At 47.0% G+C, this 16,220-nt stretch overlaps 1 protein-coding gene across 1 annotated transcript; it reads left to right on the top strand.

Moving 5' to 3' along the window:
• Window positions 1–362: 362 nt before the first annotated feature.
• Window positions 363–16,011, top strand: MEX3C (mex-3 RNA binding family member C; the record flags this gene model as incomplete). The annotated part of the gene is made up of 2 exons (XM_082497865.1): window positions 363–1,005; window positions 14,786–16,011. 2 exons carry the CDS (start codon window positions 363–365, stop codon window positions 16,009–16,011), a joined length of 1,869 nt encoding a protein of 622 aa, XP_082353991.1.
• Window positions 16,012–16,220: the final 209 nt, after the last annotated feature.

Below are 16,220 nucleotides of genomic sequence, written 5' to 3'. Positions count from 1 at the left end.
CTCCGTGGGGCGCCGGATAACGAGCGAACCCCTTCCGCCACCCGACCCGCCCTCCCGCCCACCACACCCCGCAGGCCCCGCCCACCCCCGGCCCCGCCCAGGAACCGGCTTCACCGCCCAATAGCGCCGCGGCGAGTGCGGGGCGGGGCCGCGCCGCCACGCCCCCTTCCCCGCCCCGCCCTCTGCCGCCGCCGCCGCCCGCGGCCGCCGCCGAGGGGAGCGCCATGGGACAAAAGGCGCGCTGAGGAGCGCGGCCCCAGCGCCCAGGCCGCGCCCGCCACGCTCGGTGCCTGCCGCGGCATGGCGGCTCCGTGCCGCTAGGCTCGGCTCGGCCCGGCCCGGCCCGCAGCGCCTCCCCCGCCATGCCGAGCGGCAGCGCCGCCGCGGCCTCCCCCGCCGCCGCCGAGCCCGCCGAGCCGCCGCGCCTCCTCCCCCGCCACCACCACCACCACCACCCGCCGCTGCTGCTGCTCCAGCAGCGCCTCGCCGGCCTCGGCCTCCACGATCGGGCGGCCCGGCGGCAAGCCCGGCGGCGGCGGGGGGGGAGCTTGGCGCCGCTGCCTGACCCCCCCGGTGAGCCGGGGCCTGGCGGGGCGGAGGAGGAGGAGGAGGCGGCGGGGGACGAGGGAGACCTGGAGCTGGAGGAGGAGGAGCTGCTGGCGGGGGAGGACGACGACGACGAGGAGGAGGAGGACCCGGCCGCGCTGCTGCTGCTCTCCTCGTCCTCCTCGCCCTCCCAGCCGCTGCCGCTGCTGCCGGCGCTGGGCTCCGTCCTGCTCTCGCCCGCTTTCGATGCGCAGGAGGCGGCGGCGGCGGCGGGGCCGCTCTGCGGGGCGGACGATCCTCAGGGCATGATGGCGGCGATGCTGTCCCAGGCCTGCGGCGGGGGGGCGGCGGGCCTCAACGGCGAGCAGGCGGCGCTGCTCCGCCGAAAGAGCGTCAACACCACCGAGTGCGTGCCGGTGCCCAGCTCCGAGCATGTGGCCGAGATCGTGGGGCGGCAGGGTGAGTGGGGGGAGGGGGGGACCGGGGCGGGAGGGCGGAGGGGGCGGCCTGGGCCTGCCACCGTTCCCTGGGGGTGGACGGCGGGGTCTCTCCCCACACGGCCCCCTCGGAGCCGGCTGGAGGGGCCCCTGCGTGCCCCTTCTCGCCCAAAGCCCGGCTTCCCCGCGGGGGACCGGCTGCTGAGGAGCTGAGGGTGAGCGCTGGGGTAGTTTAGGCCTTCGGGTGGTGGTAACGTGGGTTGTAAAACGCGGTGTGTGGCCCGGCCGGGTCCAGGTAGGCCTTGGGGACTACAACACTTGGCCTGTGGTCTTTGGTAAGAAGCTGCTTTTTACCATAGGACTGTGGTTTGCAAAGACTCTTTTAGGGTGAAGGCCTTTAACTTGCTTGCCTTGCAGAGGAGGGTATGGGCTGATGCTGTTCCTACAGCTTTTCACAGCGCTGGCCGAGACAAAGTAGGACCCCAGGAGCCAGAGAGGTGGAGAAAAGAGCCATGTGCAGCCTTCTTCTGTGTGGAAGCCCTTGTCTTTCTGCTGGGGTTGTGGCTTCCTGTTGATCGCTCTTGCTACCCTCCATGGGTCTCTGTTACGCCGTTAGGATAAGGTCATATCGGTGATGTCATGTTGGTTGTTGGCCTTTCATGTGGTCTCGTGGGAGCGGTGCTTGGAGGAGTTAGAAAGATGACGTTTCGCTCCAGCTTTCTGGCAGTGAACCTAATTTTAAAAGCACTTTTTATGTATCAAGAGAAGCGCTGAGCAGAGTCAAGTGTAGGTGTGGAAATGCAGACAATGAAGTCGCGGCTCTCTTCCTCTTCCCTTTCTGTGTTATTCTTTATTGGTTTGGGGGTGGTGTGTCTCGTTTGCTGATCGGCTCAGATAACGAGCGGTTATGCTGTCTGGTCTCTCTACATCAATGTGGCTTTTGTTTCTTTTTTTTTTTTTTTTCTTAAGTATGGAAGAAATGGTAACATTGGTCTAAACCAATGTGGTACTAAAAGACATGCTCACTGAGCACCGATGCTTGGGCAGACTTTTGTTTTCTCTTTCTACATTTATTTTTAGGCTTTTAGCAGTCGAGGGTGGTTTTTTCTGCTGGGTGTGTCAAAGGAGAACCGAAGCCTGTGCCGCAGAAATTGGCAGGTAGCTTCCTCTGATGCAGACAAGCCTGTTCTGTTCAGAAGCAGAAAAATATCTTTTCCAAGAAATAGTGTTTGAATGTCTTAAGACTGCTCATGTGTCATTGGGGGGGGGGGGGGAATGGAAAACAGAACTGAAAATGGTTATTGCTACAGTCCTCTAAAAGAGAAATACAAACTATTGGGCTTTGAGGACCGATTAGGCTGCTGTGTTTATTCTCCACCAGATCAGGATTGTTCTCTGTAGTATATTTCTCAGCACTTTGAGTCGCTTAAAAAGAAGATAATGGAGCTTGCATAAAAATAGGATCATTGTTCCTGAAGAGTTCATTTGCTGCTTCTGCTTTTATTTCTTATCTGATGTCACACTGTTTGGCTTGTGATAAAATAGCCTCGGCGGGGAGGGATCACGTCATAAAAAGAATTTGGGCTACAGAAGAGGAAGGAGTGGAGGGAGAGCTAAGAAAAATGCTTACCAAATATATTTGCGTGAAAGCTTTGCGTAAGGAAAAGTCTCATTCAAAGGAGACTTATGCTTAGAGACCGACTTGAGTAAGTTGTGTTAGTTCCACTAAGTATTTGTCAAATTTCTTAGAAGTACTGGTCCTTGCATCTCCTTTTATGGCCCAGAGGCTCTTGCTCTCTCACACACCTGCTTTGCATGGGTCTGTGCTGGTGCCCGCCAAAGTCTTGTCAGCTTGGGCTGCCTCGAGCAAGGCTGGCCGGGTCTGCATCCTTCGCTGAGCCTTCTGTTCTCTCTGAAAATAAAGATACTGCATATTCTCTTCCCAGTACACATCGTAACCAGCTGGTTGCATTATCTTGAACGAATTCAGCTTCAGTTTTATGCCAGACTCCTCTGTGCTGTAATACTTTAATATCTAATTATGTAATCGGAATGTTACTTGTGATGGATTCTCACAAAGATTAAGTTTACGTTCTTTCTATTGCCGTCTTCGTGAGGTATAAAAAGAACTTGAAATGTCTGCAGCTCGAAAACATCAGCTCTGAAATACCAGGAATGCTGAGTTTGATCTGGGCTTTGCTGGAGGCCTCACTGCTGTGTCTGAAAGAATGTTTATTGTAAATCCTAACCCCCTAACTGAAAGAATAATGATAACCAGAATTCCACGGTATTATTTATCCAAATTTAATTTTTTTTGCACGGAGTGAGAGAATTTCCAGACACTGTTTATCAGACCAAAGGAGCCCCTGATTCCTAAGAGAGCTGTAAACAAGCAAAAAACCTTACGGCACTTGCATTTAACATTTTTTTCCAATTATGTGCAAGTTTCAGGAATAAATATAGCACTTCAGGCAGCGAAGTGGTGCTCCCACAGCCCCGCTCTGGGTCTCTGTATTGCGGCTTCCCACGTGGGTAGCTGGGCTCGCTGAATCTGTGCTTGTGACTGCGCAGAGATGTGGGATGTGGCAGCTATAGAAGGTGTGGAGTGCCTGAAATGTACCTTGTGGTTGCTGGTTTTCTCTCAAAGCTCGGTTGGAGGCTGCTGGGTTAAACCACTGTGACAGTGGTTTAACGTGTTGCTGCCGGGAGTATTTACATCACTGTAAAAGACACTGGAAAAGGCTTAAGTAAAATTTTCTTTTCATGAATAGTAGGTGTTCCTTCTTTAAAAAAAGAAGTCCTGTAGTATTTCTGAAAGCTGGTGGGGTTTGGTGTTTTTTTGGTGTGGGTTTTTTTTTTTTTAAATCTTAAATATTCTCAACCTTTTCTTATTACCCTTCCCCCCCCCCCTAAAAAAAAATGAAGCTGACAGACACGGGTTGGGGTAGTGTAATAATTCTTTGTAGTCTTTGAAGTGGAAGAATCTCAAAGGTGAACAACAAAGGAAAAGATATTTGTATGCCTTTATTCTTGTTAAGGCATGTGACTGGGAGCCAGGAAAACTAGATTCCATTCATGGCATTGTACAGGCTTCCTGCATGAATTTGAACTAGCTGTTGAATCCAACCTTCGGTACATCGGCCAGTCATCATGCTGGTCAGACAAGTGACTTCCTTTGCTGTCAGCAGCTAAAAATCCCACGTACACAAAGTTCCATTGGTTGAAAAGAAACAATAAAATAAAGTCGGAGAAAGCGCTCTTGAGAAGCGGTAGCGAGAAAGCTGCATTGCTGAGGAGGTGACTTTGTTTGCCTGAGAAAACCTGGCATAGGGCGTATACCAAAATTATATAAGCATGTATCCAGACTTAAGAAAAAAAAAAAAATCCACACCCAAAAAAAACCTTCTGGAGATCTGACTCGGAAGGTTTTGGTTTAATCTCTAAAGCTGGCGATGGTGATTTTCTGTGGCAATTCTGGTGGGTCTTGAGAAGGCTTTGACAAGTTTAACTGGAGTCTTCAGTGCCCAGCGCTTCTTTCTTTACACTGAAAGCTGATTTGAATAATGCAAAAAGAGGGGTGGTGTCTGAAGAAATGAACAGAAAACCTGAAAGGTGGTGGAAGGGACAAAAGCCTGTCCTATAGAGAGATGCTTCAGCCTCGAAGGTATTAACTGTCTTCAGCTAATATATTTGCTAATGCATTCCAGCAGTGATTTTCCAAGTGTATATATCCTCGATAAAGCTGACAATAGTGCTTTTTCTCCCTAAGACATCACTCAAGTTGGAGCTACTTAACTCTGAGCTTCTCTCCCTTCTGTAAGAATAGTTCAGATGATGGCTGCAGAACTTGAAACGGGCAGGGCAGTCTCCAAACCCCAGATGAGTAAGAGGAGGAGGAATGATATCATCCCATTTCACTGATTAAATCGATAATGACAAATCTGCTTTGCATGAGACAGCCTTGCAACTAAAATAACATTTTTATGCATATTTAATGATCTTGGACTCCTTTTTGCTCTTTGCTTTTGAATGCAGGCTCTTGAGCAAAATATTACTTTGCTTAAAATAGTCCTGTAATTTGAAACAAAAAAAAATAATTCTGATAAGTTGGTAGCTGATAACTATCTAGTGTAGCTGAACAGCCAAATAAAAACAATAGCTGTTACTTGCGGAGGGTGGAAACAGTGCTAAAACAATGCTGGAGCAAGTACTTGTGTTAGCTGAGTATAGTACCTAGGTGTCCTATGGTAGGATAATTATAGTCCTTTCAAAAAGAACTATATGCCTGGGTTTGTGTCTCTGTGTTGTGATAATAACATTACTGAATTACTGATAATACTTAGGTAGCCTTGACTGGTTATTAATTGCTGACCTCGAAGAAGTCAGCATAAGCATAGCTAATTAGTCTGAATTGCATATTGTTGTGTTGGTTTGGGTTTTTTTTAAACTGGATGTTTTAAGATTTCCACTCTCAAGAATGAGTTTAATTTGCACGACTGAAGTCATCACCTATCTCTGTGTCAGTTGATTGCCACAGACAACCAAGACTACAGGTTCAGCTAACTTATTTTAAGTGAAAGCTGAAAAGGCAGTTACGCTTCAGATTTATTTTTTTTTTTTTTTGCAGGTTGTTAAGTGCTATACTAAACGGCTCATTCTAAAGACTGAAAGAAAACTTGAGCTGTTTGTTGAAATCCAATACAAAAGCTTTTTTTTTTTTTTTTTTTTTTCTGAGAAGTTGAAGTCTCGTCACTTTTAGAGCCTGGAACTCCAGGAACTGAACCACGTGAGCATACCGTGGCCTGGCACAGTCTGAAATCGCTGCTGAAGTTTCAGTGGCCTATTGCTCTGGTACTGTGTGACAGACGTCGTTTCGGTTCTGCTGTTGGTCATTTGCGCTATGCGAAGACCCAACTCAAGTTGCAAAGTGTGTCAGAAGGGTGCAGGTTCTCCAGCTGGGATCATAAATCCTCGGTCATAAATGCTGCTCTTGTCTGGCGTGTTGGGTGGGAAGCACACCAAACACAGTGTGCGCTCGAGAGATTTTTTTTTTTCTCTTTGTGCAGCCTGCCAGAAATTCTGTAGATTTTAACGTATGAATACCAGAAGGGAATACCTGCATAAGTAAGATCTTTGGATGAAGCTGAAATAAAAATCATAGAAATCTTGCAACATAAAGTGCCGATTTCTAACCCTCTGGTCCTTCTGGTTTTCTTGTAACATTGCAGTGTTCTAAAAGAGTATGTTTTAAGTTTATAACGTGCACATACAAAAGCAATCCCTATTAATGTGCTTCCGAACTGCACTGGATTAAGCTGCTGGTGGCATGAGAAAATGGTGATGAATTTTTTTTAAGCTGTTAGTAAAGTCAGCAGACACTGTGCTTTTCCCTGTCTTAGCCCCTGTTACTCTTTCTTCTAGTACACTGTGGTCTGAATTTCTGGAAGAGAAACTTTGTTCTAAACAAAGTGTTGGATATCTCAAAGGTCTTCAATTTGTTTTTGATGCAATACCTCCACCCCACAGGGCCAATTCCCCATTGCAGGCAAAATATTTAGCAGGGTTGCAAACTTGCTGTAACAAAGGAAAAAGGCTGCCGAACACTAGAACATTCTTATTTCATCCAAAGAAAAGGCCAAAAAGCTCTAAATCAAGCATTTGTTTCTGACTTCGGTTACTCTTTAAGAATGTCTTCCTTTTCTCTCTCTTTCAGGTATTCCTTTATGAGATCTTGCAAGCGTCCGAGATCTCGGTTTCCTTCACTGGTGTGAGTCAGTAGTTCTGCGGTCTGCATCAAGTTCTCTGCTGCTCCTCTGAACAAAGACACAGTATCTCTTGCTTTTTACCTTCTAGTTCACTTTACATTTGACAATATAGTGTGGAATTCTGTGTTTAAAAACACAGCTCAAGCAGCACTTTTGAAGCAACGGATTTGGCGTAGGTGAAGATTTGCGTGGGTTTTTTGCAATCTTTCTTTTATTGGCCATCTTGGCATGTTGAATGGTGGTCCCTTTTAAAATCTGCCTTGTGCAGGTCAGGTTTGCCAGCACTGTTGCTCACACCAATCTGTTTAATTCACTAGATCAATGTTCTTAATGAAAACAACTTCTTTTCCCTGTAGTTATTTTATTCGTTGGACATACTCAATCTCTTATAACTAATTTTGCCCAGCAGCTGCTACCTTAGTCCTGCTGCTGCAGGAGTGCAAGTAATTAATAATACAAGTTGCTGCCCTCTGGCTCTTTTGCTGCGTGTAACTTGTTTACTGAGTTACTGTCTGTCTTGGGAATTGGAGTATTCCTCTGCCTGTGGGACTCCTGATTTATAGATTGTCTCAACCTGACATATAGAAGGAGACAGCGTGCAGGCTGACTACTTCATTCTGTACTGGGCTGATATATAAATTGATTGAAATTGATACGTACCTAAGAAATCTTTAATAAAGAGTTTGTACACGGTTCTTGAACCAGGGCTCTTGTTTTCCAGGAGAGGGAGATGTCCCTGGGAGCTTGTGAGCAGCCTTCCCTTGGGACGCTTTCTCAGCATCATCAGGGACTCTTAAAGCTCCCCTCTTTTCCCATCCATTAGTGTGGCAGCAGTAGGGCCAAAGTCCTGTCCCTGCAGTCTGGCCCAGCTGAGGGTTTGACTGTGATTACATGGCTTTTGATTAAGGTATGCGAGATCTCCAGGTTGTCCTCCTTCCTGGTACCTCAACAAGTCCCAGCCTGTGTCGCTCCGGCATCTGGTGCACACAAGCTTGAAGTGCTGGTCTGGAAAGTATCTTGTCTAAAACCCCTTCTGCAGTTCCAGCTGGATGTTGTCAAGTAGGAAAGTCATGTATCATCTTTGCGTTTGTACATGTATAAAATGCAAAGCGAAATAAGTGGTCAGTTGCTCCTCAGAAATGGGTAAGCGTGATGGAATTATAATAGGAGCAGTCTCGGTCGCTATATATAGCGTGAGTCATATTGAAATGTTCCACAGGCAGGCACAGGGGTTTGGTAAGTGCAGCGTAACTAAAAGCCTTTGATTGCAGTGGTGAGTTAATGAGGGGGTCAGGAGGCAGGGAAAAATGTCTTTGGTAGAAAATGCTGTAATTTTTATTTTTCTTGAAAGACTTGTATGTCGTCTTTCCTTCTCTTGGAACAACTTTATCAGAGTGGCTGTCAGTTGAGTTTTTCTTTCTCCTCTAGGCTACTCAGTAATTTACCTACTTGCAGCATTGTTTATTGTAGTGTCGTTATAGTTAGAAGTGAAAGATGGTTATTACCCGTGCACGGCACTCCTGAGGTACGGTCATCGTTTGAAACCATTACTGCAGCCACACTCCAGAGCAGAGAGCCAGAACTGTGTTCCCAAGTTTTGGGTTATAATGGTATTGGTATTGCATTTTTGGATTGTAAATTGGAGAAGAAGCTCTGCTTGGTGGGTTCTCGCTATGAAGCATCCCTACTGTGATAAATGGAAAATTTAACCTTAAAAGATACAGCCTGATGAAGGGCAGGAGCACATGCTAGCGCTTGGGTAGCCCGTGCGAAAAGCCTTTGCCCAGGGACGTAATTCTCAGAACTCCGTATGCGTTTCAAGTGGCTGTCTCCAAGGAACTGCAGCTTGGGTACCACCAGGGATGAGATTGCTTTGTTCATTAGGTAACGAACAAAACAGCAATTGCTTAAACTCTGCGTACATCCATGTCCCCGTTTAAGCAGTTAGCCTGCTCTCTTCTTCAGGGACTGTCATCTTCTGGTTCCAAACCTGCCAGCGACCTGCCCCGTGGGCTTGAGCAAACCCCAGCTGCGAACTGCGCCTGTCCCTTGCTGTATTCATATTTGCTAGCTCTCTATCACGCATCATGCTTAGCTGTCACACGGGAGCCTTAATCTTACCAGCTAATTAACCCAAATAGTGATCAGACTATTGCCTGTGCTACAGAATGCTGATGGGGAGCTGTTAAAGCTGTTGGTGGTCAGTCCTGGCGGCAGGATGGGTGCTGTGCTGTGTGATGAGGTGTCTCTCAGTTTACCTCTGTCTCTAGAGAAAGCTGCATAAAAATAAAGAAGAACCTGCTTTTGAAGAATTCTTTTTGATAATTATTGTCTGAGATAAAAATACCGGGGGGGGGGGGGGGGGGGGGGGAGGGGGGTGATAAATAGCTGCCTGAGTATGTAGATCTAGGGTCTTTTTTTGCAGAGCAGCATCTTTTGCAAGTGCAGAGAAATTCTTCATCTTCCTTGAATCAACTAACTATATTCAACAGCCAGTTGAAAAAAAAAAAAAAAAAAAAAATTGCCAGGAGTTGAAATTTTCTGGTCCATGAATTAAAACAAGGTGTGAGATCAATTAATTAATCTTAGGTGAAAGGCGATAGTAACCAGAGTCAGTCTGTCAACTGAGCAGACCACAGGTAGTATTTCATTACTTTAATAACCCAGTGAAGTGCCAAAAATGTTCTGGTCTTAATTTTCTTGTGTAGCCAGCCTGCTTAAGGAGGTTTAACCATTAAACAATTTAGAACAGGATTTCATTTTCTGTCCCAATGCAGCTTCATCTCTGTATGCTTAATAAATGGGGCATATATCAGTTTTCTACTGTATAATCACAAACTGGATAGATATTTTTAGCTATGTCACAGCTGAAAGGAAGCACCCTATGTTTAAGCAAAAGAATGCAGCTTGTACCACCAGTATAGAACAACTCTTCTGAAAAATATGTAGAGCCGTCATTCTTAATAAAGTAGATTAATTTTTCTTTGTTTGTTAATCAGGTGGGCAGTGTTATGCTCGGCAGATCCAGCAACCGTCGGCCTTATGGTACATCCAGTGTTTCAGTCTCTGCAAATCCTTCATTACTGTAGCTGCAGGAGTTTGTGCTTTCCAATTAAAAGCTTGTGGCAACCTAGCAATGATAAGGGCTGTGCCAACTTAACAGGCTCTACCTTTAAAGCTGTGTCCGCACACGACAGTTGCAGGTTGGTAGAAAACAAATCCCTGGGCAGTCCCCTCTCTCCTTGGCACGCCGCTGTGTCGTCCCTGCGGGGCTGCCGGCACTTCCCAAACCCTGCGCTGACTTTCTAGGCAAGGAATTAGCTGTGCCTCTCCTAGCAGCTCGCAGTTCCAGGTTGATGTCCCTACTTATTCTGTCACCACCTCTTTACTCTGTGTCAGCGTATTACAAAATCAGTGGTCAAAGTGCTAAAGACCGTATACAGAGTGGAGGCTGTAATACAGTATTGCCTTTCATCAGATAACGGCAAAGCTACTGAAAAATAGATTCCGGTGAACTACGGCTTTCTCTTTAGTGCGAACAAGCTGTGGAGGCCGATCTGCGAGATCTCCGCTTTGCTCTGGGGCCAAGTTGGAGGATGCTGGGTTTGGTTGGGGCCGCTCATCAGCGCTGCCTCCTGTGCAAGAGCTGCGTTGGCGCGAATGCAGCGTCACCCTGCTGGCTGCTCTTACAGCCGGGGCAGTACTGGCATCTCCCCGCAGGATTTGTGTGTCTAAAGAGCTGCAGGAGGTTCTCAGTTTTGATCCCCATAGCTAGGTACCTGTCAGGAGCAGGGAAGGAGAACAAACTGGTATTGTCAGTTGATTTTGGTTCACATGGGCTGTTCACTGCTATGACTTCCAGGCTTCTGTTTAGATAAACTTTTTTTTTTCATTTTTTTTTTCCCCCCAAAGCCCTATGTAATCAGGGAGGCAAGGTTAAACAGACATGATAAGAAGGTTTGGGTTCCCGTGTGTGCCTGAACCTCAGTTTTGCTGCGCTTGGCAAGAACTGCAGGAGGAATGTGGGAATCGGGTGTGTGTCCCCACTTTGACAGGCTGTGTTTTGGTACCATTGGTACTCAGCAGCAGGAAGGACTTCCTTCCCCTGGTGTAGCTGTTTGGAAGAGACCATGCAACAAAGGGATCCTCATCTGTAAATAAATCCTAGTCCCATTCCCGATGCATAGTGCTGAGGTGAATTCAGCAAAAGAAAGAAACGGGGGTAAGGTTCCATTTCTCCTGGATACCGACATGGCTGTGCAGAGGAGGGATGCTTTTTTGGGTGGTTCTTGGCTTGCGGCAACGGGTCGGCTGGTGTGAGAGGCAGGCGCACGCTTGGCTCTGCCAGCTCCGTTGGGGAGTTTCCCTGGTGGAGTCAGTGGCCTGAGACGGGTTTTGACGTGTCTCATCCTGTTCACAACCATGAAAGGTGAAAGTTGGAGTGAAGGCTGAGCTGGCTGTTGCTGTGTGGTGAGTGAGGGCTGTGGGCGCTGTGGCTGCTGCGCTTGACTCTTGCTTCAAGGGAGGAGGGGGAAATAATCTGTCTTCTATCACCTTTTTTCTTTTTAATAAGGAAGTATTTGATCATTTAAAATTGGTGGTGTATGAGGTAAACAATTCCTTCAGAGCTACCCTTAAGTTTCTTGGGGAGTATAATATTCGTAGTGTGTTTAAAATGTTTAGTCAAATAATCCTCTTAAGGGAAAAACAGGGAGGAGGCTTGAGAAGAATGATGCAAATCAGCCGGTACAGGGTGAACACTGCCTGCAGGGCTCGGTACAGGCTTGGCTCCTCCTCGGATGCCCAGGCAGGCAAGTAAATCTTTGCCTAAACGAAAGCAAAACTAAAGGGTTTTGCTTTAACTATGTCAGTATGTACGTATAGCTGAGTGTGCTGCTTAGGAATGCTTGTACTGCTGAATCAAGTATGGCAACTTGTATTGAATAGACTTCCATTATCATACCAAAATTAAGATTACTCTGAAAGTTTTGATTAAATTTCCAGTCTAGAAGTCCCCTCTTCGGGCTTTCTCATCTCTGTACTTCAAAATCTTGGATACAATGATCTGATGATTTATTGCAAAAGCATGGGGCAGTGTAATTTTTTTTTTTTTTTTTCCTTTGTCTTTCTGTGTCTAAGCTTGGGAGGTTGGGAAACTTCTTGATTCATTCCTTGGCTGCATGACTTCATAGCTGGCCGACCTCATGTCACCATGGCCCCAGCGCCTCTGGATGCTGCGGGCTGTCAGTGAGGGGATGGGATCAGCCGTACTTCGTATCGTTGCCTCGGTAGTGACTAATGGAGGAGGGTGGGAAACCAGAGCAGCTGAGTAAAAGCAAATAGAAAGATCATCCTGCTGGAGTGGTACAATGGGCTGCTGACCTTGTGTGTTGACATGACTGTCTGTGGTGGGGGTTTTCCAGCACTCCTCGTAGACAAAACCAGCGGGTATTGACTGACTCATTCAGAGATGTTGGGGTTTGTATGTGGTGACTTTCTTCAGTTCTGTCGAACTTTTCAGTTAAAGTTTGAGAGTTGACCTTGATTGTGTGTGGAGTCAGCTTTCCATTGAAGCCAGCTTTCCGATGTTTAAAAGCCTTGTTCTTTCACTGCAGGGAGCCGAGGCAGCGTGTGGCCTCTGCTTTCTAGGTATGTGACCCATACCTGAAAAGAACAGCTCTGCCCACCTTGGTCTGTGCCATTCCGCAGCCTAAAGAAGGAAGCGGAGCTGTTTGGAAATGTGGCTCTGGCAAAGCAATCTCTGGGAGTTCGCAGCTGAAATGGGGAAGGAAGCAGAAGGTGCAGCTTTCTAACTGGATTTGAGTTTCTAAAAGCTCAGGAAAGTCTTGTCTAAAACGTAGACTATAAGAATTGGTAAAGCACTTTGGAAACTAGAATTAAGTAGGCTCTGAATTAATGAATTATGTATATTTTTAGATATATAAATCTTATGCTAGATGCTCCTATTATTCTCTTTTAAAATGCTGCCTCTGTGATTTCCATGAAAAAAATATATACTTGGGCGGAACGGAGTAAATGGAAGTAATTTGTGTAAATTGGAGAATAATTGATATGCATCAGGAGGCTGACTTTGGGTTTAGATGTGCCAGTGAAGAGGTCTCGATTGGTGTGAAAACTTCAGCGGCACTGCTTTGGGGATCCTTGTGGCTTTAAGGTTGGAGCCCACCGTCCTTTCTGAGTAACTGCAGGCACAGGAAGCAGAGCGGGCGAGCAGATTGACTTAGAGGGCGAAATGCAACTGAAGAGATGGAGGGAATAAAGGTGGATTGCCTGAGTGAGGTGCTGCTGTCTGGTACGAGCGGGGAGATGGCATGGCTTCAAAGGATGCGTGCCATAAGGCATCTCATGTCTGTGTTTTTTCCCTTTTTTTATTTAACAGAGCACTAGTGCCCCTCTCAGTGGGCTGTAGTGGGAGGTTGAGGCTTATGAGTTTGTTCTCTCCTGCAGATGTTTGCTCTTCTTGCTGAACTTCTTGTTCGGCTCTCGGGTCTGCATCCCCTCCTTCGCGCAGATCTGCCTGTGCCTCCCGTGCTCCTCCGTGCGCGTTTTGGTGGAGGTAGGGCTACCTCCTGACCAGCTGTTGAAGATAATAAACTTCCTCTCCAGCTGTGTCCTGGAAACAAAGGGCTGTTGTGTTCAGCCTTTGTCCTTGCTGCGTGCAGGGGCCCTGCAAGAAGAGGCTCTTCCTTCCCTCTATTCCACCCAGCATCTGCATATTCGTTGCTTTTTTTAATATGAGTAGATAGTCCTGAAGAGAGTGCATCTTTGAGCGGCTTTCGAACTGTAAAATTGTTATTGCTAGTGGTACCTTGGGTGCAAGCAACTGACAAAACAGTCTTCGTGTACCCAGACAGTTATGAGATACTTAAAGTAAATGAGGAAAATGGGAACAGATTTCACCCTGCAAGTGAAATGATGCTTAAAACACTCGGTCTGCAAACGTCGCTTATAGTTGTTTCAAGATGAGGTTGACTATAAAATGATACTTAGTGCGACATGCTTTTGAATTGGTTTTAATATAGGCTAAATTCAGTTAAGACTGAATCCGGTCGACTGCCTTGCATGTCATGGACCTGCTTGTCTCTCTTAATTTTGCGCTGCCTGCTTTTCCAGTCCTGTGATGGGTAAAAGGTGCTTCTGTATGCACTCTGCCAAAACGCCTTAAGCATCTTGGGAAGGAGCCTGCCGCTGCTGTGGCCTAGCAAACGTTATAATTCAGTCCCCCAAAATCAAAGACAAATGTTTCATTAACTTTTCTGCTTCTCTTTCAGACTGTATTTACCCAGTTAACAAGAAAAAAATCCACGTAGGCACATAACATTACATAGTAAACCTTATTTGCATGCAAGAACCTGCTTGAACTCCTACTTGACAGTTCAAGGAGTGGCTCCTTCATCCCACAGGGAAGAGTAAGGATTAAATAACACTTATTGGTAACAGGAAGCAAATGAAGAGTTCTCAGTGAATCAATAATTTTTATCTATATCCTACACAGGTTGTGATACAGGTCCTTCTCTCGCTTGTAAATGTTTAATTTGCTTTTAGGTCGTGCTTGTCAGTGAAAGGCTAATGTATCAGCGGACTGAAGTGCGTGTATGTGTGAGCATTTACTCCCTTTGGGGATCTTAGAAATAACTGAAGGATACCCAATTAAGGGGAAAAAATATAAACCCACCAGTATTTATGGGATAGCCATGAACGTGGCTGTCATAGAGGAAAAAGCCATCCATGTTTTTTCACTGTCTGATAGCAATTGAGGAGATGATGGGCTAAAATGGCCTGAGAAGTGTTGCTAAAATAGTTTGTGGCTGTAAGTGTCAGAGGTCTGTTTGGAAGTAGTAGGTGGAAGTTGTTACCGCTTTCTCTAGTGTGGCTTGTAGAGATAAAAACAGCTGCTTCTGGTTTCACCCTTGAAACTCTTTCTTGAAACTCTCAAACAGCTTAAAATAGATGGCTTTCTTGTGGCTTTCTAAACTTAGACGTCTTGCTAAACTTGCATGTGTTTCCTTTAAACAGGTTGTAAAATAAAAGCACTAAGGGCCAAGACAAATACTTACATTAAGACCCCTGTTCGTGGAGAAGAACCCATCTTTGTCGTCACTGGACGAAAAGAAGACGTAGCCATGGCCAAAAGGGAAATTCTCTCAGCAGCTGAGCACTTCTCCATGATCAGAGCGTCCCGCAACAAGAACGGTCCTGCCCTGGGCGGTTTGCCGTGTACCCCCAACCTGCCGGGTCAGACGACAGTCCAAGTCAGGGTGCCTTACCGTGTAGTTGGGCTGGTGGTTGGACCGAAAGGAGCTACAATCAAAAGAATTCAGCAGCAGACCCATACCTACATAGTCACTCCCAGCAGAGACAAGGAGCCTGTCTTCGAAGTCACGGGAATGCCCGAAAACGTGGACCGCGCACGTGAGGAGATCGAGATGCACATAGCCATGCGTACCGGGAACTACATCGAGCTGAACGAAGAGAACGATTTCCACTACAACGGTACGGATGTGAGCTTCGAAGGAGGCACTCTTGGATCTGCGTGGCTTGCTTCTAATCCTGTCCCTCCTAGCCGCACCAGAATGATTTCTAATTATAGAAACGACAGCTCCAGCTCCTTGGGAAGTGGCTCCACAGATTCCTATTTTGGAAGCAATAGATTGGCTGACTTCAGCCCAACGAGTCCATTCAGCACAGGCAACTTCTGGTTCGGAGAAACGCTGCCTTCGGTGGGCACGGAAGACCTTGCGGTCGACTCTCCTGCGTATGACTCCTTACCAACGCCTTCCCAAACCATTTGGACCCCTTTTGAACCTGTAAACCCGCTCTCCGGCTTCGGTAGCGACCCTGCTAGTAACGCCAAGCCTCAGCGCCGAGGGAGCCAGCCATCCACTCCTCGCCTGTCGCCCACGTTTCCAGAGAGCCTGGATCACCCGCTGGCTAGGAGAGTGAGGAGCGACCCACCCAGCACCGGCCACCAAGCCGGCCTTCCCATATACATCCCCGCTTTCTCCAATGGTACCAACAGCTATTCCTCTTCCAACGGCGGCTCCACGTCCAGCTCGCCCCCCGAGTCGAGACGGAAGCACGACTGCGTGATCTGCTTCGAGAGCGAAGTCATTGCGGCTCTGGTCCCCTGCGGCCACAATCTCTTCTGCATGGAGTGTGCCAACAAAATCTGTGAAAAGGAAACGCCATCGTGTCCCGTTTGCCAGACAGCTGTTACTCAGGCAATCCAAATTCACTCTTAAATATATATAGATATTATTATATATGGACTTTTAAAACTCTTAAAGGCATGGGTGTAATGGTACCCTCTAGTAAACTTCCTAATGAATTCTGACTGTTGGGCTTTCTTGGGATTAGGCTGAAGTTGTTAATAGGTTTCTACTTTCTCAAAAGGCTGCTACGGTAACACTAAACCTAAGTGGTCTCTGTCCGGTTCAGTGTAAGCAGATGG

This window comes from Vanellus vanellus, assembly GCF_965231255.1.
Source record: "Vanellus vanellus genome assembly, chromosome: Z".
Taxonomy (NCBI): Eukaryota; Metazoa; Chordata; class Aves; order Charadriiformes; family Charadriidae; genus Vanellus; species Vanellus vanellus.
This window is presented reverse-complemented; position numbering and strand designations above follow the sequence as displayed.